This window comes from Bacillus rossius (genome assembly GCF_032445375.1).
Source record: "Bacillus rossius redtenbacheri isolate Brsri chromosome 9 unlocalized genomic scaffold, Brsri_v3 Brsri_v3_scf9_2, whole genome shotgun sequence".
Taxonomy (NCBI): Eukaryota; Metazoa; Arthropoda; class Insecta; order Phasmatodea; family Bacillidae; genus Bacillus; species Bacillus rossius.
The window spans coordinates 15,850,082-15,874,125 of record NW_026962013.1 but is presented as its reverse complement, the minus strand read 5'-3'; the positions used below and the strand labels follow the sequence as shown (position 1 = coordinate 15,874,125).

General features: G+C 39.8%; 1 protein-coding gene across 1 annotated transcript in view; it reads right to left on the bottom strand.

Annotated features, from left to right (window-relative positions):
- The window catches only part of LOC134542834 (peroxidase-like), a 150,465-nt gene extending 126,796 nt beyond the window's left edge, over positions 1-23,669 (bottom strand). The window contains exon 1 of the mRNA XM_063387397.1: positions 23,335-23,669. Within this exon, the coding sequence (XP_063243467.1) occupies positions 23,335-23,342 (8 nt within the window). The 5' untranslated portion in view covers positions 23,343-23,669. The remainder of the gene's footprint in view (positions 1-23,334) is intronic.
- Between the last annotated feature and the right edge of the window lie 375 nt (positions 23,670-24,044).

Below are 24,044 nucleotides of genomic sequence, written 5' to 3'. Positions count from 1 at the left end.
ATTGCTGTGTGACAATACTTTAGTATTGATCAATTTAAAAAAAAAAATGGTGTAAGCAGCTATATACAGAATGATTCAGAATTCAACTGAAAAACATCAGCTGCTTGGTTCATCATAAAATTAAAATTTCTGTGTAAACAAGGACGTTACCCTCAATTATTTAAACGAAATTTATTTAACAGCAGTGGCCAGTTTTTCGGTGATTAAAGAACTGTGTTTAATTAAATATTTAAACCAGGCGCTTAGCTTTCCATCTTTAACTACTTTTTTTCTTCTGTTATTTGAAATAACCCCGATGTTGGGAAGCACTTCAGACCAAAAGCCATTAAAAAGTTTATTACTTTGTTTATCGTGATGGACAAAGTTTGTCGGTGAAATACAGACTCAACCTGTTTTATAAATATTTAGAAACCGGAAAAAATTCGCGGATCCATTTCGCGCTATGCCAGAATTCAAACACATGTATATTCACATTGCTTCTGATATTGGCTCACAGTTTATATGAAGGATTTTGAGCCCAATGCAAAAATAAACTTCAACCAAAGAAGCTCGCAAGTAAGTGGCCAATGAACAAGTGGCATATGCCGTAGTCTACCCTGGAGGTAATTGAAACCGCGAATTTTCCAGTCCATTAATTTATATGCACTGTATAATTACAAATTTTGGAGATGATGATGTTTTTGGGGTCTAGGGTTAAACTGAAAAAAAAAAAATTATGTAGGAATTTCCCGGACGTTGCACAGTGGTAACGTGCAACAGGTGGCATTTCTTTGATATCTGCCGAGCGCAATGCTGTGGCGCCCCCAGGCATGTTTGAGCAACAGGATATCATGTCATATCGGACGTGCTAGAGAGAGAGAGAGCATAGTGGTTGGTTGAGGAGGTGGGAAAGGTGGGAAAAAGGGGAAGGGGGGTATACGTTGTCGGCGGGCAGCAGCGAACGGGGGCAGCGCACCGCTAATTGACCACCTTCCCCTCCCCCCCTTCGCCATCAATCGCGATAAACCACCAAGGTCGCCCGGCGATTTTATGTCTGAAGGGGGAGGGGTTGTTGTGTGGGGGGGGGGGAAGAGAGTGAGAGAGAGAAACCCATAGTCATGATACGAGCTGCGTGACGCAACAACCGCAACTTAACGGCAACCTCTCCTTCTGTGGGACTGTGCACGCGAGAAACGCATGTGCAACTACCTGCACTTGCATGTGGAGATTATACAGCATGTTCCATAGCTAAAAGTCAAGTCTATAACAATTGATAGGCCAATTGATCGCGTTTATGAATCAAAAAAATAACAATCAAAAAGTGTTTTCGAGTTATCGACAAATTTTTTAAATTTTTTTAATCCCCGCCTTGCAACAAATTATTTTTAATGTAACTAAAAATGTTTGCTATGCAATCATAACAAAACCTAAATTTGATAAAAAAAAATTCTGAATAAAATCAAACATGATAAACTTTTAGAAAAAAATTATTTTAAAGACTTAAAAACATTTTAATCTTGTAATTTTATTAGTCATACCATGAAAAAAAATATTTTTCTAACTTAGCAAATTATTTGAAAATCTGGTTAGTTAAAGCCAATGGCTTGCTCAGTCAGCTAAGCATTTTTTTTTACAGTGTGAATAGTCGAAGTTACCCGATTAAAAATTGTTTGCCGCATAAGTCGTGCAAAGAATTCCCCCCCCCCCCCCCTTAAAAGTATATCAATTTTGATTTATATTTTGAAATTAAGAAGGGTTATTTATGATTGCGTAGCATAAATTCTTAGTCACAGTGTCTAAAAATATGTTGCAGGGTAGGATATAAAAACTTTTGAAAAAAAACACCTAAACTCAAAAACTACGTCACTTTTTGCAATTTTTTTTTTTAATTTCAGAACCGTGAATTGCTTGTTCTCGGCTTGCCATCAAGCTATGGGACATTCAGTTTATAGTCTTTGTCGTGTGACTGTGGTATTCAACTCCCCAGTTCTCGACATTAGTATCTACCAGTATAATGGTGGTCTGTTTCCGAAAACAGTACGTGTCGGTGCTCTTTTCAAGTGACGGTTGGGAGGTGGGTGATATTTGTGGGAACTACTTTTGAGAACTGTCAAATTTGAGACAGGTTGCGTGGCACGGACTTTAGTGTGATCATCACGAGCAGGATCTAAAAATAAAAAAATAAAAACGTTATGGCTGTCGTTTAAAAGCCTTTGTGCAACGATTGACTTTTTCTGCACAGGCTCAGAAACCTTTGTACAAGCAGGTACATTCTGTTCAAGATAAACGTCAGATTTATTTTTCTCAGATTTTGCGAAGGACATTCACGTTCAGACAGCTGAATTTACCCATATAATTAACAATAGTACAATGCACGTTAACCTATTATTTTTGAAGTTTTACTTCTGTAGGTGCGTTATGGAAAAAAATGACGATACTGAATTTTTACGAAGTACGCGCACCATGCAACGAAATTTTCACATGAAGATGGTGGACCTACGTGAATGAACATAAGCCAATACATAGTCACTTTCATAAAAATTAGGGGACATACCAAACGTATTGGTGAGTAAAATGAAACATTTTGATAGTGAAATTATCTTTGAATATATATTTTAAACTAAAATAGTCATAGTAAAGAGTAAACCCTAGTTTTAAAAATAAACGTGAGGTTATGTTCCTGTATGTATAATTTAATAAATAATAAAATTAATAAATTTGGAATACAGATTAAGCATATTTATTGATTTTCTTTATTAATAAAATTGAATTTTATCTCGTTTATTTTACCCAATTAAATAATTAATTTCGTACACATTTTTATATTAACATTGAATACTCAGTATTTAATTAATTTTTGTTACTATAAAATTTCAACTTAGTTTAGTGACTTAAAGCAAAATAACAACCTTGTTTATATATTATAATGTACAGAAATTTTCTGGCATTTTTTTTTTTTTTTTTTTTTTTTTTAATGAATTTGCATTTTTCGGTTTTGCCATTTGTTCCCTCTGAAGGTCGACGAGGCTTCATGAGGCGAGCATTGATGGATCGCATCGCTGAGGTGTAAAAAAAAAAGAAACCACAGACTCCAGTCAACGTCCACAGTAAATCGAGGCTTCCCAATGCGAGTTTTTGGCGAAAGAGAGAGAAGGAGGTGGGTGTGAGTCGGCTAAGTTATACGCGTCCTTGACGCTCGAGAGCTAATTGTAAGAGGACGTCGTCATCAGCGGCAAGCAGTAGGTACGTGTGTCTCTCGTCTACTTCAGAAGCTCTTTTGTTTTTTTCCGTCGCAACATCGTGCGCAACTTCGAAGCCAGGTCTCGCGGAGTACCGTAAACTCGAGCACGGGGATAGCAGACACCGTTGCAGATCCGGTTCGCCGACGCCTATGGGCGCCCGCCCCAAGTGACGACCGCTCCAAGGCGAGCAGGTCGACTTCCTGGTGTGGCGAGCGCTTGTCTCGCGGCAGAATCGATTCCACAAGCGAGCGACGGATATGGGCCAGTTCCTTTGCCGGATGCGTCATCGGCGTGGCCGTACACTAATCTGTTTTTTTTTTTTTTCGAGACTGAAAAATCGTGTATATTTTATAAAATTTGTGAAATTACTAGAAAACTTTGGGACCACTACAAAACGGCGTTCGCAGTAACACTAGGTTCGGATTCTCACCCGCGTAAATTATATTTCCTGTTGTCCCACCACCTACAACAGTTAAAAAGTTCAGTATTTGTAAACCGTTCCCTGAACAGCTTTCCATTATCAACTGCGCACTTGAACAAGCACGGCACAGCAAAATAAAGTCGAATTATTGAATATTCGTTTTACCTTTTACATTGTTTGAAGAAAAAAAAATTCATGCTAGAATGAAAACATAAATTAAAATATAAAATTATGCGTCAATTTTCTTAAAGAAATACTTAGTATTATCTCGAAAAACGTATGTCATGTATGCAAAAATAACCATAGCCATGTGTTGTATAAAGTTACAGTGTATTTCTTGGCAAATGGTTTTCCAATGAATTTTTTGTAATAGTAAAGATTTTTTTTCTGTGAGCAAGGAAAATATTTTTCTTTCTTATTAGTAAATCGTGAACATTTTTCACATTTATAGATATTTTGCGCTCTTTTAAAGAAATCTCCCATTGTTTTTGTTTAGATTAAGGTTAGTTATAACCTAATTGAGATATTAAAAGTATATTATACAGGTATTTACAGATTTGTTTTTTTTTTTTTTTCATATTTTATATTGTACTTACATATATTAACAGTTAATGGTAACAAAACCCCAACCGTTTAAATGATGTGGGACATTTAACAGCTAAATGGGATATTTCGTGGATTGTCTTGGGATTTTCTTGTTCGGGAAGTCTGGCGGCACTGTGTGTCATGGATAAACAACCTGCCACCAAGGAAGGTATGTACCCATGAACTGGTCGTAGAGCACGCACGAGGCTTGAGCAATATTGAATTCTTGCGGCAAGCATCTACTGTGCCCGCAAGCACTACGGTCGACCAATCAGCATCAAGACTATTTTTTTTTCTCTTGTTAGCATAACTGTAGCGATACAATTTACGACTTTATATCCGTGTGACATACGCCTCATACTGGTCATAGTAGTGTCGTAATTCACCATATCCATTAGAGAGAGGTCAAGAGAAAATATGTCTCTTCTTGAAGGTGTGCATGAGCAGCAACTCGTAATATAAGTTTGTATCCTGATAATTGACTTTAGATCCTCGTGGAAAGGAGTGACAACACATAGTAACAGACCGGTTTTAATAAAACTTTGTTGACATTGCTGGGAGGAAAGAATAACTCCATCATAAACTATCTACGAATTAGATTTTGTCCTCGCTTACAAAACGTTTGTAGAATAAAGGGCATAAAATATAAATTGCGATTGATTTCGCCTGCTTTCAATTGTATTAGACTGCCGTGCAGTTTGATTACAATGTTATTTAACATTTTTCACTGGAAAATTAGGAAACAAATGAGTAATAATCAAAATTTTATAATACACTCATTCCCAAAATGAAAATCGAACAATTTATGATTTTAGGTCGAGAGATTTGTTTTTCTCGGAAAGTATTATTTGTAACCAACTTCTCTGGAAAAAAATTTGCAAAAAAAAATTTTTTTCGTGACCAACCAAAATGTTTGGTAGTGATCAACTTTTTTTTATGTGTATTATGGATACTTCCAAAGAATTTCTGACGTTGTAGCCATGTACAGCCTGTCTATTCTGAAAGCAGATTAATGTCTTGTACAGACACAACTCTAAAGGACAATGTCGGACAGTGCTATGCTGATAACATGGGCGAGAACCCAACAAATAACCAGCTGGACAAAAAAAAAAGCGGCTTCGCGCAGTGTGTACGTGTGTTAATGCGCGCGTGGCAACCCCGTTGCGGGGTATAGCTTGCAGACCCACTCCATTAGCTCGGCGCCGGGGAAGCCAGACCCCGCAGATCGCGGATCTGGGAAGAGACCGCGACGGTCAACGGTGAAGTTCCTCCGGAGGTTTCTGGTCTTGTGAAACACCCAGGAGCTCCTCTTGGCTGGCGCCGGTGGGCAAGAGGAGAGGGGAAGGAGGAGGCTGTGAAACCCACGGCCTTGCCCGGACCTCCCCGTAGCTTTCTAGTAGTTATACGCGTTACGCAACGCCGCACGTCAAAGGGGAAAGAGGTATGGGTTCAATCTTCCCTCTTCATTCACTTCGCCCCCCCCCCCCCCCACCATGGAGTGGAAATTACTTCCTTCCTTCCTACGGATCGTCCAGGAAGCTTGGTCGCGATCCTAAGGCGTCCAAAATGGGTTTTGGTGGTAGGGGAAATCCTACTTCTGTTAGACCCAAACATCTGCCACAGACATTTGTAAACAACTGTATCACTACAAAAAAAAAAGTGTCCGCGGTAATACTGGTGTTTCGATTCTTACCCGGGCATTTCTGTTGTGTGTTGTCCTAGTAGCTCCGACAGTTAAATTATTTATTAACCGTTCCCCGAATAGCTTTCCAGGATTCTGTGAAAATTAATAAGCATGACACAACAAAATAAAGTCAATTTTTTTTAATATTCGATTAACTTTTGAATTTCTTAAAAATAATTTTGCTTGAATGAAATATAAACGAAAATATGAAATTTTGCACTAATTGTCATAAGTAATACTCAGTATTATCTTGAAAAACTTATTTCAAATACGCAAACGTAGCAGTGGCCATGTGTCGTACAAGGTTGCAATATCTTTCTTGCTGCACCAACTAGCTCCGTAGCTCGCGTTGCGACCAATTCATTCCTCAGTATCCCATGCGATGCCTCCTTATTTACCGAGGGATTCGTGTTGAAACAGCACGTAGCAGGACTCGCGCATGCAATAACCGTGCAGAGTGCATCACTTGCACGCCAACTCCCGGGAGAAATCCTCAGGACATCCCACGCGAGGTCAAACCTTGTGCCAGACTGGACAAAGACCGAAGTCAAACTGCAAGAACGTACCTCTTGCAGCAAAGGAAACGGACCATTGGCATTTCCGTCCTGGTAACGCAACTGTTGCCTTGTACACGAACCATGAGAAGTAGGGAATGTACAGTATTTTATAAGTGGTACGAGAATCACGATTAAATTTTGGGTGTCCATAAATTACATGAAGTGTTTGAGGGGGGGGGGGGGGGTGACGAGCCGAATCTCACGTGGAGGAGGATCTCAGAAAATATCACGTAATTTTTTTTCTCGCATGAAACAGTGTAAAATTGCGAGAAAACAAGACTCCACTAAACTTTGGCTAAATCCTACACACTGACTAAAATTCTGATATGAGACTTTGCTGGTCCATGGACGCGTTTCGCACGGCAATCAAGTGATATTTTTACGTTACGATATGCATTAGTTTTAGATTCACAGAGAACTGCACCTGTCAAATGGCCTTCTACACAATCATCTGAGTTCACGTCTCGCGTAATCGGAACTGGTTCTTCTCGTTTGTTGACCCTTTGAACACCTTTGTCAAGCCAAGTTCGTTATCTTTAGTTCCCTGTTATAATACTCTGTCAAGTACGGCTCTAAAATTCCTTGTAGCACGTTGCATAGGGCAACATCACGTGATTCAAGGGACTGGAGACACAGACTTGACAAATTATTAGAACAGAAAATAAAAATTTTGTTAACCTGACTCGACACAAGAGTTCAAAATGGTTAAAATGGTTAGCGTTATTTCATAACAATAATATTCCCAAAAAGCTGTTGTGTATATTCGTATTATTAGTACAAATATGTTGCATTCAGATTCATCGTGTTTGTAATAATAATTTTGATTTTTTATTGATGTTACTGGTGACGTTTGGCCGGAAAATATGAGCTAAACTGATGAACGTTGATTTCTACACTTTACGAGTATTTTTAAGGGTCCTATTCGTGTGATTACATGGTGCGGTGCCTTGATAGGAATTTCCGTAAATTTATGGACTTTTCTACAGATCAGTCTGTTTGTGCCTGATGTCGGGAACAGACAACTTTTTTCTCATAGGAGGCTTACTGAATTCGTCAGTGCTTTCGTCGTTGTGTTTTCCATAACGCCTTTTTTTATTTTCATCTTTGTGTTCGTATGTTTTTATGTGTTTGTTGTCTGTCTGCATTTACTGTTCTTGTTGAAACTGTCTCGTCGTTGTTATCCCACGGGGTTCGTCTGTGCTGCCGTCGCTGTGTTATCCATAATACCAGTTTAGTTTCCTTCGTTGAATCCGTCTGTTTGCTGTGATGTCTAGGATTTCTTATTTTGGCATCATTCAAATTTTTTCCATGACAAACCGTGCAAAACTTCAATGGTGTATGTCCAAAGAATTGTGTTAAATCAAAATTCCCTTTGCATGTATCATTTAAAGATCATTCGCTACAAATAATGCCCCTCGAATAAACGAAGAGTTGTTCGTAGTTATAGATAACTGGAAGTTCATAGCAACCATGCCTGAATTATATGTCCGAGTTCTGTGTTCAATTACAAACAAGTTAAGCATGCACGTGGGGGGAAAAAAATAAGGGTTGTTCTGTAGATCAAAAATGGTTTTTGATAGTATTGTTAATGGTTCAAGATGATCATTGTCAGCTAATGTACGAAACAAATAAACTCCTTATCCTTGAACTTACGTAGCTATCCGTAAATGTACGAATATCGCTGGATAATGTTTAACCAGCGTTCTTCGTAAACTTCATGTGATTTTTTTTTGTTACTGAAAAGTTTAAAAGAACGTGGTGTAAGACTGTATTTCAAAACTGACTATCGCAACGTACCCTGCCACAAATAGGGCATGCATTATCATATTGCGTGCGTGTCCCGTTTGCCACGATACCTTCGTGATCAGTGCTTCCCGCAATTTTGCAGTTAATGCTATGAATCAACGAGGAGTAATCATTTTCCAGCTCGCATGTCACGGGAGGTTATTTGAGTTGGTTCCTGTTGTGTTCTGTGATGTTTGTCCAGCTATTATTTATGTTGCAATTGCTCATTTAATCACTTACGCGCGCGTGGCAGCGAGTCGTTTGACACAGCGGGAAAAAAAACAACTAACTAGTGGTTCGCGCGGATATTAACAGCGGACCACGAAAGTGGGTCGCTTGGTGGTAAATGATCACGGGAATTGTTACCGACATGTGAAATAATTACCTGAACCTTCCCGCTGGGAATACAGCACATCTGGCCGGTAATCACATACATTGAAATTTGTTTTTGTAAATAAATCAGAAATATTACAGAGTTTGTAAATGTGTACATTTACATGAAAACAACTGAATCACTACAAAATAGTGTTCTCAATAATATTAGTTTCTGATTGTTATCCGGTTATTTATTCTTTGTGTTGTCCCAGTACCTCCAACAGTTAAAAGTTATTTGTAAACCGTTCCCGTAATAGCTTTCCAGTATCAACTACGCATATTAATAAGCATAATGAAACAATATTTCTCGTGATATTACAAAACATTTCTTGGCAGCTGGTTTACAAAGGAATCTTCTGTAAACGTACTATCAGAGTGTGAGGCACTTGTTTCAAATAGTACATAAACATCTAATAGTAAAAAAAAATCAGCGTTACGTTTGTCATAATTTATTGCATAATTTTACAGATTCGAAATGTATTCATTTTTCAAAATATAAGAATTTATCGTGTTTTACTGTATTTTAAGAGAGTAAATGCAAACTGCATTTTTTTTTCTTTCAGTGCTCGCCATCAGTTACTTCATCTTTGCGATGTTAATAATTAAAATCGAAATAAGAGTGACATTTCATCTACCCCTCCCATCTGGGTAGCAAACCTTTTTTTTGGCAATATATTTTGTTTTCGTGATAAAAAAAATGGAACTAAAAAGAATCCCTGAGTATAAATTTGTTTTCTACTGTTTTAAATTTTTTAGTTAAATGTTGCTAACGTCTTGCGACTTATATATAGGGGCAGGCATTTTTCGCGGGGAAAAAATCAGAACGCATTTTGACTTAAACAAGGTATACCCTCACCAGTGGTTTCTTCCTTGTAACTGGCGGCCGTCTGCGAGAGAAGTCGTTGTCTTATTTGGCTCAGGACGCGTTTGCTACCGCACTGAATTGATGTGATTGGTGATTTAACAATTGACATGTAGCTGAAAGAAACTCTCCCAAACAGAAACACAGGCGATGCTACAGTGATTTAACTTTCAGCTAGTCTCGTAATCTTTTCGCGAAATATGCATGCTCATCCTTATATATATTCTGTTACAATCCTTAAAATTACATAAAAACGCTGGTAACAAATTGTTCAGGGATATTCGTAAATTTACAGACTTGAGTTAGTTTGCTTTGAAATATGAATCAAAAAAATTCTTGTTATTTCAACAAAACATTCGAAAACTGGTTAAGTATACGGGGTGAGAACACATTCCTTTCGTCCACTTTTGTTTAGAACGAAACATCAACTCGGAAGATTCAGTTATTTGAAATTACGAAGAATTATTTGTTTGTTTGAATAAGATTCGTCGTTACTGGAAAATCTAAGCGTGTGTGTGTGAGTGTGTGTGTGTGTTCTTTATAAACGACCGTGGCTTTCTTCCAATGACTGCGCCGTTGCGTTGTTGCGACTTTGCGTTCCGTGCGCAGTTTATGAACCCAGCCCCGGGCCTCCCGGACGGAAGCGTGGGCATGCGTGTGAGAATGGTGGGGGGGGGGGGGGTGTTGAGGATGGTAAGGGGAGGGGGGGCACCCGGAAATTCCCGCCACGCCGTCCCCGGACAGGGAAATTCATTGGAGCGCGTGAGGGAACTACACAAAACTGTTCGCGGAGAGAGGGGGAGGAAGTAGGGGCCCGCCCACGCTTCTGGCGAGATCGACGACGGCGATGAGAGAGGCGTCTGGACGCCGACCAACCGGACGACTCGTCGCCACGGCGACGGGCGGCCCGTTGGCGACGGCGACGGAAAATAATCGCGATGTTGCAAACACGCGAATTTCGGTACGCCCAAACACACAAAAACGAACAAAAAATAAAAAGACACGTGAGCTAGTCTTTCGCAATACTCGCCAGTGATGTGTAACATCTAATCTAACACACTTATGTAAAACCTAGCGGTTGATACAACTACATTTCTGGACGCGAATCGCACGCAGTTTCCGCACCTGCCGCTAGAATCCGCTGCCGGAGCATCTACATTCGATTTGCAGAGCGAAATTTTGAACTATGTAACGAAACGGCTCCGATAAAAGCGAAAAAGACTTTAAAAAAAATACTAAACCCTGGTTTTGTATCTGATTTTTGACAAGGGATATGATTTTTAAAATGCATTAAATAATTAATGTAATAAATTTTTCCTTAGGGTTTGTTATTTTGGTTCGCGTCATGCGGCATGGATATATAGCACCGTCTGTTACTTATTTACGTTACTTTACATCCGTCGTATTCACGAAATTACTTCAACCAAATGCCGTTTACCGGAAGCAAAGTGTTACACGTCAATAAAAATATTTTTCTTTTGCCATTACATTTATAGATATATTTGAGAGAGATTTGCTTCATACAAATTTAACGTTAATTAGGAAAAATCACTTTAACTGAATAAATATCAAAGATTTATTTGGTATTATATCAAAAATAATATCATTAACAATGCACCAAGCTATCATTAGGAAGGAAAAAAATCTGGCACTCGTTTCAGAAACGTGCTTGCGACACGATGGAAGTAGAAAAATATTTCGAACGGGAATCTCTGTATGTAGTTCCTGCCAAGTTCCTTCACGTTGACGTCACAGATATGTGGAACGCGATCTGTAGATCTGTTTTTATTCGTATCGTACTCGTCTCCGTATCGCGACTCAAACATGCGCAGCGTGGAGTTGCACAAGGATGTTTGCGCCCTTATTTGGGTTTCGTGCCCGTAACATGATGACATAGAAAAGTGAAACTTGCTCATGTTATGTGGAGCTTTGACCAAATATAACGTGACTTCGTGAGTCAGTGTCACGACATAATTTTTGGTTCTCTTTGATCACTCTTAATCATGAAGAAAAATTGAGATTTCAGGCTGTAAAATAAAAATAAAAAGTTCATAAATTGTCCTCACAGAAACTATATTAACTTCATTTTCAGTGGAGTTATTGTTTTTTTATTTCTCAAATCGTAATATGATCTGCGTATGATTACTAGTTTATATTCAGCCACATTAAGAACTATTTGAAGTATTATTTTAAACAAACACATGCGCGTCCATCTTTATAAGATTTTTTTTTATTACTCTCATGGCAAATCGTAACCCAATGATAGCGTCATGTAGGAAAATAAGAGTATGTCTATAATATATATAGATATATATGTGTGTGTGTAAATGGTTCAAATCACTTTATTTTAGTAAGTTAGGTTAACAAAACTTTATTAAATTAAATTTGGCCGCTAAACGTGTAAAATTTTGTAACGATTTCTTTCGTTTTTTATCATGTAAATTAGGTCACTTAAATCGTTTAAAATTTAAACGATGTTCCAAAAACGTGAGATAATCTGTGCCATAAGTTTATTCATGCAACCATCCACTAATCAGTGCGACATAAAGGCATAAATGCTTTCATACTCCTATGCTACTGGGAGGTTTTCGTGTGTCAGCAAACATTTTAAACTCAACTTCTCCCGGGGAACCAGAGAATCAAAATATCGAAAATTAGAGCTTGAACTCCCGCCGTATGGAAGCATTGTGAGGCGAACGCTATTTTGTAGTGATACAATTGTTTTAATGTAAATGTACAAAATTTGCAAATATCTGTAATTTTACATCAATATTTCTGTTTTATTTACAAAAAATTTACAGTGCCCCGCTGAAGAACTGAAATCGTTTGACAGTAGACCTAGATTTTTTTTCCTTGAAAGTCATTTAACCTCAATTTAATTTTGCCGACATGCATTTGATCCGATAGTCGTTTGACCTAAGCTCACGGAAATTTATCTTGCATTAAAAAGGTCTTTCATCTGGCCAGACTCGCAAATCGGTTTGTTTGTTTGTTTGTCTGTGGCTTGGAATCTGTGGTACATAAGTTTCGCTTTGAAAAAGTAGCCCCCATGATTGAAAAAGGGGGGGGTCAATTTGACGCTAGAAAACACTGCATCCAAGCTAGGTCAGAAGGGGTAGGGAAAAAAGAATAACGGAACTCTTTAATGGAAATGTAAAGGCAAGCTAATAGTAAACATGTTTCTATCGTCGGTTGATATATATTTTTCTTTTAACAGTATACACTATGATGAATAATAATCCGACTGTTATCACGTTCAAGATTGCCATGCGGCCCAGACCTATATGCATGCGATAAGCGTAAACATTTTTAAAAATTCGAGACGTTTTCCGTGTAAAAAATGGTTTTGTCGTTATGTTCATCATTACTACTACACATTTATGATTTTGCGAGCGCAAACGCCTCTCTCTCCCACTCTCTCCCCAACACACAGCCCACTCACACCAACACAGTGGGAAGTTTTTTTAATTTCAGGAGGTGTAGATACTACCCTATTCCCTCCCCCCTTTTCCCAAAGTAAATTCATGTGTTCTCATTTGGAAATACACTTATAATACGAAACTCCGGCCTTGGTCACAAAATTTAATGTAGAATTCTTAAAAAATTTTGCCGAGCGTGATAAATATCTGCAAACTATGTTTTAAACTACATTTATGGGCCCTAATATTCACTGCCAAAGCAGCTACGTCGACTGTTAAATCATTCGTATTGTAGACCGAATTTTTAAACTATGAGTATAATGAAATGGCTCCAATAAAAGCGAGAAAGACTTGAAAATATACTAAATCCCGGGTTTGGACCTGATTTCGTCAAGAAATTTTATTAAAATACTGGCCATCTTTTTTTAAAAAATTCATTAAACAGTTCATACTTTAAAGTTTTCCTTTGGCTTTTAAACTCTGGTATGATCCGTCCGCCATCCGCACCGTGGTTACACATTTCCGTTCCACGCGACTTCCGTTCCATTCACGAAATGTCTCTTACCAAATGCCGTATACCGAGAGCTAAGATGTTCACACATTAAAAAAAATATATTCAACATTGCGTGTATGGCCGTGCCTTAACCTGCACGTCATTGGACCAACACAACGGTCCGTCATCTCAGAACAATGACAATGGCGCTACTCCAACTGCTACCCCGAAATCGCCTGGCGGCCCAGTGTCGCTTGGAAAGGGTTTGCCGGGGTTGGTGAGTGTTTGAGGTTTGTTTAGTTGGAGGAGGAGGGGGAGGGGGGAAGGCAACGCGGGGAAAGAGACTGCCCGTGCATAAGGCGATGCTATAAAGGAGCCGGGGGGGGGGTGGAGAGGGGGTTATAACGGGCGAGTTCGCGTGACCCGCCTGACCACTTTCAACTCCCGAGGACTTTCTTCGGGCCGGTCGCCGCGGCGGGTAAAAGCGATCCGCTCGCCTTCCGTCCCCCCTCTCCATTCCACCACTCAACCGGGTCCAAGGAGGTTAGGAAGTAAGGGAGTGGGCATGTGCCATCCCTTGCCAAGGTTATAATTGAAGCCATCTGGATACGAAGTGTGAAGGGGGGGGGGGGGATAAAAACAGAACCTACATTCCCATCTGGATAGAAATTTTTTTTTTTAAGTATAATGAAGTTTAACGCTGATTGCTGGTGGGCTGTTAAGAGCCCCGCCTACATTCAGTGTGCAGAGCTTCACAAGAAACCACGCCATTTAAAAACTGTGAAGATATCAGAGTGGTGTCTGTTGAAAAAAAAAAATTTAAGAATTCGTTGTGGGCGAATGAAAAGTTATGTTTTCTTTTTTTTTTTAACTGTAGCTTTAAAAGAGGGAAAATGGCTAAAACGCGTGTTTTCAGAATAATGTTTAGGCTGGAAACTTCCGGTAGAGATACTTTAATCTGCACAAAGGACTTGCATTACACATTTATGTTCGTTTCTCCGCCATATAATGTTATGGTTACAACTAAAATCTCACTTTTGCCCAATGAAATACGTAAAGACTACACGCCAGTCCAACGCCTTGCGCTTAGAGGCGATACAGCGCTAGATGCACCAGCGAGAAACGCACTATTCATCCCACCTCGCTAACTCAAATACACTCTTGACTAGGCGGGCCCCTTAACACTTTGATACTATATGCTCGTACACCTTTTCGTAACTAAACTCGTCTCCTTTTCAACTGAAAAAAAAAATACAAAAAAGTCATTAATACTTCGTAACAAAAAATAATTTATAGGGGCAGGCATTTTTCACGAAAAAAATCTGAAGGCCTATTAGACTGCAACTAGGCATACCCGCACTAAAGGTTTCTTATTTTTGATTGGCGGCCGTCCACCATTCAGGACGCGTTTGCTTCTGCACTGAATTACTGTGATTGTTTTTGTAACAATCGACATGTGCCTGAAAGAAACTCGCCCATTCACGAAACACAGATGATGCTACAATGTTCTAATTTTCAGATATTTTCGGAATATTTTTGTGAAGTAGGTATGCATGATCCTAATAATCGCATATGATTTCGTGGTATCCGATAAATCGTTTTCATAAATATCAATAAATTACTTGTCTTTCAGTAGATCATATGGTTTTGGTTCATTTGTGCGATCAAGCAACGCTTATGTCTGACGAAACCTAACGCCAAAGATTTTTTTTTCCCCCTTCGCCATCGGAAGAAATGCGTACGTCATCCAGCGCTCGAAGAAGAAAAATAAAAACAAACTCCCGCCACAGTTTTCTCAGGGACAAACTATTCTTCATTGAGTCGAGTGGTTGTCTGTCGTAAACATTACAGGCACTATGTCGTACGCTGTTGAAAATCATTGTACATTTACGGATTTATCAACGAAGAAAGCTCTATCAAATAAACGAAAAGTTCTTCGTAGCTCATAGATGAATGGAACTTCGTAGAAACTACGCCGGATTATATATTTAGAGTTCTGTTTTCTATCCTACACATTGTAAGTGGGTGTGATAAAGTAATAAGAGTGTTATTTGCTGTTTTTCAGTTAAAGTATTGAATTTTGTAAACATTCCATAATGATACTTGCAAGTTCAAATTATAAGAAAACTAGCTGATTTATCCGGCGTTGCCCGGTATAAACACATAATACTATAAGGAACATCACTATCGAGTTCCAAATCTGTAGGACATACACTTGAAATACAGGGAATTTTGACTTTAAAGTAGGCCTACCATTGATTATTGCACAATCACGGTGCATCAGGGCTACGCATCAGCAAAACCGAGACACGCCAATATTCAGCTTCGTTTTGTGGGAAGGCAGGTAACCCCTGGGCAAGAGGTGATGGACGCATCAAACATTAGCGCGTTACAAATTCAAGGCAGCGCCATTGACGAATTTCTAAACTGTTATTAGCGCTTTTAGTTTGCTAGTACCCATGAGCTTCACTAAGAGAATGAGTTTCGCGAAGGAGAAGGATAGGAAGTTGACAGACCTTACTATATGATGTATGAGCGGCAGCGGACTTAGAGAAATTACACGAACTCGCTATTTGTGTGTCTATGAACTAACTTCTATATGATTTTCTATTATAAAACTGAATTTCCTCTTTTGTCACTTTCTTAGGGATGGAATTTCATAGTTATATGTAGTCTATGTCACTCTCCGGCCCATAAACTATATATATGCAAAAAGTCATGTCGATCTGTTGATCCGTTGCTGCGTGAAAGAAGGACAAACAGACAAACACACTTTCACATTTATAGTATTAGAAGCGATAAGCAAAGTAGGGTGCCTGTGACTTTGCGAATACATTCGTAAAATATTCAATGATCCCTGGGCTGCATTGTAACAAATGTTCGTCGTAAATACCTAGTGAAAATTTTCAACGGTGTAGCAACTGGAAACGTAACCTTGAAGGTACAGTGCCAGTGAGGGGCCTTCACCTACTGCGTCCTGAATGATTTTCTTTTTACTACATAACTACCCATGAAACCCCAATGTTTTAGACAGTAATGATTTAGACATATATCAAAATTTTACAACGGTAATGTGATTTTTTTTTTGTTTCTGGAACAACGTGGACTGTATGGGATAATGTTAGAAAAGCATTTAAATTTTTTTGTAGTCTTTTCATATGCGTTAAGGGGCCCGCCTCGTCAGGGGTGTATGTGTGTTAGTGAGGCGGGATGATAAGCGCGACGCTCGCTGGTGCTTCCAGCGCGGTATAGCCTCTAAGCGCAAGTCTCTGAACTGGCGCGCATTCGTCTCGTCGTCACAGGATAACTGTGAAATTTGAGCGCTGACCGTAACATTATATGGCGGAGAAATGAAGATAAAGGTGTTATGCAAGCCCCTTAAGTGCTTTCAAGAATCTGTACTGATTGTTTTATGCCTAAAAATTACTCTGAAAACACGCGTTTTAGGCATTTTAACGCTTCTAAAAATACAGTTTAAAAACTTAATCCGAAATTAAAAGTACTTTTCGGTCCTCAGCGAACTCTTAAATGCTATTCGTAAATAGGCCCCACTCGGATATCTTGAGTAGTTTTGAAATCGCGTTGTTTTTCCTGAAGCTCTGCACACCGTATGTGTGCCCAGGTAGGCGGGCCCCTTAATAACTAATATTGCATTGTGTATTAAAATTTTTGTATTTTTTGTTTAATTTAGGAGATAGGAACCGTAAACCGCCATATTCTTTGCAATACTTTTTTTTTGCCACAGCAAATTCATTTAATTTAAGGGCCGCGCCTACCTTAGCACACATGCGGTGTGCAGAGCATCAGAAAAAAAAAAACTACGCGATTTGAAAACTGCTCAAGACATCTGAGAAGTGTCTCTTTACGAAAAGCATGAGGGAATACACTGAGGGCGGATAAGTAGTTCTGCTTCAGTATTTCGTTTATAAACTGTATTTTTGGAAGCGTGAAAATGGCTAAAACGCGTGTTTCCAGAATAATTTTATTTAGGTATGAAAACTCTCGGTATAGGTTACCGAACGCACTCAAAGGTCTTGGATTACACCTTTATCTTCATTTCGCCGCCTTTAAAATTGTATTGTCACCGCTCAAATCTCATAGTTTCCGTATGCACGACGAGAAGACTGCGAGCCAGTTCAGAGCCTTGCGCTTAGAGGCAATCCCGAGCTAGAAGCACCAGCGAGCGTCGCACTTATCATCCCGCCTCACTAACACAAATACACTCCAGACTAGACAAGATCGTTGACTTTCAAAATTTTGCTTCGTTTAACGCTTTTTGGAATGCTTGAAGCTACAAGTGATTGGCTTCTACAAATAGTTTCACCTGTGATGTCATTGTTACTTTGTAATGAATACATTTATGGGGACGCCAACAACGTTAGTAATATACTATCAATACACACAGTTTTATTGTTTTTTGAAAACGTCGTAATGTTTGCTCTCTGCCCTTAAGAATACAAATATTTAATACCGAACAATAAAATATTTTTATAGCCTTAAAATTGTTGTAACTACCATGTCATCTTTCGGTGTTCCCCTGGCACACGTTCACAATGTTCTAGAAAACGCAAAAGGTCTTTCTCTCTTTGTGTAGATGATGTGGACGTTCTATTTGCCGCTCACTTTACTTTCTTCCAGACCTATTATGCTTGGATGACCTGGACTGTTCCTCTTATTACTTCAGAACCGAGGTTTCTTTATCATTTTTTCTTCCTTTCCCTTTCTAACTATTAAAGCTAGACGCTTGTTTCGATCGTGAAATGCACAGCCCATTCACGTGCGCGAAGAATGACTTACCACGGCCTCAAGACAGCAATGACGGACTCTTATGTTCGTCGCGCTGCCGGCAGTTGCAAGTGGCGTTGCCAATTGTTTTTTTTTACTAACCTTACTAAAACTAGTTGTATATTTTAGGAGGTTCCGAATTAGGAAGGGATATAGGTGCGTCTCAGACTGAAGCCCACACGCCCAGTCATTCTGGGGAGTAGCAATGCAGGGAGAGGGTCGCATGTATCGTGTGCCTTGGCAGCGATTAAAGCCACGAATAGCTACCCTATCTTAACTTTTCCAGTATATTAGTTCACCAAAGTGGACAAATTAATATCTCAATGACACATGGAGTTTATCAAACTCTGAACGTGTGGGTTAAGGTGTATCTTCATTGCAGTGGACATCATAGTTTATTGCTATGAAATAATTAATTTTTATTTTACTTTTATTATTATTTTTTATAAAATAATTATACATTTGTGTCATATTGTAGAGTATACAAAATATCCAAAAAATAAATGTTTACTTCACAATAACAAAATTAAAATTAAACATATCTTAGGAATTGTCACCAAAAGGATTACAAAGTTTGAAACCATGCTAAGTTGGGCCCAAGTAAAACCTGCGTAAACACAGGGAAAACCCTGGGCACAGACTTGTGGGGTGCAATTTTGGAGAATGCAGAAGACGAAAAGAGGATGGTCTGGATGCAGAGTTGGTCAGAGTAGAAAAGAGTAAACCCTGAGGGGGTTGGGGGCACTTGGACGTATGTACGCTTTCGTATTTTGATGGGGACTAGATTTAGATAACCAGGGAGGTGGTGGAGGGTGGTTTCCCTTACACACAGATGAACACTCTTCCTATATGCATGTTGTCTCAAAGTCACATCGATATGTACACACAGTTGTTAAATAAGTCTAAACAACGCTAAAAAAACGTATGTTTTACTAAACTATATTTCTAGGATAGTTCATTTCATAGCTTGTGGTTTCCATAGAACCATGCTAGTATCTAAGTAGCTGAAAATCTGTTTATTGTGTATCCCAGTTATATTTATTAATGTGTGTGTGTGTGTGTGTGTCCGTCCGAAATATACTTGAATCAAAGTTATAACTGGTTCAAGTTACGAGTGTAATAGATGGAACACGAATGAAATTAATTGCACTGTTCGATTGTAGTTTCTCGTTTTGTTTGCCACCATATTTTCTGTAAATTAATTAATCAGCGTAGGGTTATGCCTATATATCACCAAAAGATTAATGCGCTCCACAAAATGGAGCTTGAAATATGTTTTATTATCAAACTTAGGTAAAATTTTCCGGAAATACATTTAGCAGGGTTAATTTATACTGTATTATAACTACCGTAAATCAGGAATTGAGTCGGAGTACCATGATGAAATACATGCCGTCAAGAATGACTGTTTGTTTTCCTACGTTCATGGGGCCACGCATCAACTGAGGATTAAAACTCGATCCTCAATGTCGTACATTAAATTATTTTAAGGTATATCTTACGGCCACCTAAATCTATAACTATGAGTATATTTGACTAAAATCCTCGCCATTCTTGTGTTAAAAAAAATCTCACCATTCTTGTGTTGAAAAAAAATTCCATGAATATACAATAACCTAAAATGAATTACTAAATACCGACAGGATATGCTAGCGTGGAAATTTCTGGATTTACAAAATAAAAATGCCCCAAATTTACGCCAGTCAGATAGTTCTACAATGTCGAGTTTAAAGCTGGCCACGCGATTTCCGCTAACGGTTCCGGCGGGGGAAGCCGGAAGTTACTGAAAATTGAAATTAATTGTCAATTAATTTCTACAAGTAAGAGTGCACTCACGTGGGTGGTGCAAACCCGACTTCGCGATCAACGGAGCGAATTAAAAAAAAATAAAATTATCCCGGAAAAACTGCAAATTAACTTCTGCTTGGTTGCATTGTTACGCAATTTTGATGAGGGCTGCGACCAACTGCTTTATCAGGAAGCCCAGCTGTGCAAGAGACTCGTTACTCAACATCGGACGGATGTGCTCCCTCTGTTCTTGTAATTGCGGACCGCGGGGGAGAGAGGGAGGGGCGAGGGATTCGGTGTGAGCTATCTTTCCCGTGCTCGTAATTGACGTCCATTCCCATTAGTGCAGAGTAGTGTGGGGCTCTTGGCCCAGGCTTCAGGTTGTGGTGCCGTGGTGCCGACCGCCATCTTGGATATTGACGTCACGGTGACCATCTGTGATGACCTTGAACTTGACCTTTGACCTTGACCTTCAAAATTGGCCAAGAATTACCCTAATTTTGCCCAAAATTCGCAAAATCCGACTAAATTTCCTGTTTTTTTGGGGGGGGGGGGGAATTCCGCCAAAAAATTTAGAAAAATTAAAAATTTCTCTATTTCGTGGGGAAAAATTTCTTTTTTTTTTTAGGAAAAAAATTCCCGTTTTAGTACTTAAAACTGACGATGGCTTGAAAATTCCCCAAAACAGCTTAAATTCCCTATGGTCTGGCCGCTTTAAGCCGTCGAGGTCAATTAGAATGCTATTGTCGCCATCTTGTATTCTAGAATGTTGCATTTTTCGTAACGGCCGCCATATTGAAAATTCGTAATTGTTATGCTAGAAATGTGGAAAAAATTGCAAAAATTTCTTAAAAAATTTAATTTATCAAATTTCTAATAAAATATTATTTAAAAAACACCTTTGGGCATTTGGTTACTGTTGGAGCCTATGACCGTTAGAGCCAAAATAATGTTTTAAATTCTTGATGTATTGGGCCTAGGATATATCTTCCATTCAGCATTTGTAGATAAAAAAGAAATCACTTCTCGGTTTAATTTACTGACGGTGCAAGTGTGCATAGGTGTAGAAGCGCTGGGAAAAATGTCTAAGGGTTAATTTTCCCTCTAAATTATAATCTAATAAAATAAAATGTATTTTTTCCTTGTTTTAAAAGAATAAAAAATTTCTAGACTAACAATAAAACAGTTTGTTGGCTTACTATGGGGGAAAAAAAACCGATGACACCCAATAAAGAATACGAAACATAAATTGTTAGAAATGTGAATTCAGGTAGCCTAAATATGTCTCAGCGAGTACCCGCCAAATTTAACCTGATAGGCCGTAGTACATCCAAGGCGGGGAGGATATTTTATCTGGTGGACTGGCAGCTAAATCACCCATAATTCACAGTCCATACTTATCTCGAAAACATTTTTCATATCCTATTTTATGCCATACACTGTTTATATTTTGGACTGGTTAATCTACCTTCACTTATATGGCAACCTCCAATCATAGTTGACGTTTACAAATTGTAATTTTGTATGAGATTATAATGCTTGGCTAAAAACCAACATATTAACTTTTAGCTCACGCCTGCTAAGTAGCCTGATTAAGCTATGATGAATAACAGACATTAAATAATGACACCAACACCTTAAATTTTCTGCCGTTAGGGGAGTGTTAACTTTCCTTATTCGTCGCTCACATTACAACCTCTCCAGTGATAACCAGTCATTTTTAAGGCTAAATATAACGAGAAAAACAATTAATTTATTTTTAGTTCACCCCAAAAAAAAAGTCAACATCTGAAGAGGTGCATGGAAAATGTTTCATCTGTTATGCACAGTTTGAATATTTATGACACAAAAGATATTTTTAAAAAATTTTAACTCTCTTTTAATAACAATTACCTGAGTTTTTAGTTCCGCTTGTTGGTTCGTTGTTTAGAACTTGAGACTGGTTCGACTCTCGGCTAGATCGTAGTTTTTTTTTTTTTTTTTATTTGTTTGTAAATTTCCTTGCTGGGTTCAGGACCTTATTGTGTTTTGCCATCCCCTTAACGTGGCCGCCTGCTGGGTAGCCAAGACGGAACGCACGACCCCAGGTGCTTACTCGCTGTTCACAATCCGCCCTTCAGCGACCACGCGCTCGTAGAGCTCGTGCGCCCAACCAGGCAACCCTCCCCAAACCAACATTCTGGCGAGCCATTGCCGAATCAACCATTTAACATCATCACCACCACCACCACCGAGATGTCGAATACAAGATTGCGCCTGCAGAACCCCTACCTGTCTTTACTGCCGACATTAACAATAGTCAGCAATAAGAGAAAAAAATTAGGCTCATTATAAGCATTAAATAACTTTTTCGTAATTTCTAAAGACTTTAATAGTTTAAACTATATATATATATACACGCATGGGAGTATATCCCGAGGGGGGAGGGCAGGGGGTCCGCCCACCCTTCCCCGGGATTCAGGAAGCCCTTCACTGAAGGGGGGGGGGGGGGGGAGACCTCTTGAGATAGTAAAATTGTGACTGTTAAACGGGGTTGGTCAACGTAAAAGTAAAAACTATTTTTTTTATGGAAAACGTTCTGATAATATTTCAAATTTTTTATGCTTATATTATGCATATAGCCCAAAATATGGGCAGTAAAACACATGAAAGAAGACTATCCAGGGTTGATGGCTTGTCTCGGTTAGAAACACGCGCGCAAAACTCTCTGCGAATTTCCGCTGATGATCCCACAGAGGCAATAATGCGATGCACGCATAGTTTAGAGTGGTGATGAGTGGTGGTTAGCTCGCAAATGGAAATGGGCGTGTGAGGGGAGGCGTGTCACGTCGACTTTTCGCGCTCAGCAGACAGCAGTGGCGGATTAATAGGGGGGGGGGGGGGGGGGCGCAGGGGGCGCGCCCCCCCCCCCCCCCCCCCCTTGACCAGGGCAGCCCAGCACCAAGCATGGTTCTTGGCAAGGGGAGGGCGCGCGCCCGGCCGCCGATGTTATACAATACACATTCATACACTTACCTTTAACGACTTCATGTCTTGGAAACAGTTTGAATAAAGTTTTATCAAGCTTTGCATGTGTCTAGAATCTTTAGTTTTTCTGTAGTGATTTTGACATTTGTATACTGCACAATTGGCCATTTTAACTACATGTAGCACACAATTATGCACCAACAACAGCAAATATTCGGGCGAGACGTAAATGAAACGGATAGAGCTTGGGAAAAGATCTCTGGCTGCATCCAAGCAACCAAGGTGACGTAACAAGGGAGTGTGTGGAAGAGGTAGACCTGCGGGCCCCCCCCCCTCCCACCCCCTTGAGATTTTTCTGTATCCGCCACTGGCAGAAAGGCGGAGGTCCTTACCTCGACATCGCGGCCTCCTGGGTTGTGCGGTGTGCTCGGAGCACCAGTCTCTTGCTGGCAGGTTTCCCCCGCACGCGCCGGCAGCAGGAAGTAGCGCGTGCTCTCCCTGCGGGGCACGACTAGGAGGTTGTCGAGAGCTCCTGCGTGTCTCCAGCCCGTGTCCAAGCGATGCTGCCAGTCGCTCCCCGGTGTCCGCCAGACACTTCAGCTACCGCGGAGAGAGAAGTCCTGGAGCGAGGCGGAGACCTTAGAGGGTTCGCAGATTCGGGCGGTCGCCGTCGTGGACTGAGGTCTCCCTGTGGTCGGTCGGGTTGAAACAGTAAACCGCACCTGGTGGTGGGCACGATAAAGAAGGTGGAGAAGGGGGGGGGGAGGAATTTTCCCTTTCACGTGCGAGGTCTCGCCGGCGCGCGGAGGGGAGACACTCTCTCTTTCTTCCACCTCCACGAGTGTCCCACTCCACCTCTCTGTCTGGAGATGGAAAGGTGGGGATACCCTCAAATTGCTACACCCGCCTACTTGCAACCTGAATTCATAGTCTCTCTCCCCTCCCCCCTTTTTTTTTCCTTTTCCACGAAGGATGACAAAAAAAAATTGAAGGGTGTAAGATGTCTAGCGTAACCTTGCACTCCTGCCACATTCCTTCCCCCTCTCGCCCACAAACGGTTACGTTTCGAAACTTTGCTTGACGGGAAAGGGAAAGGGGGTGG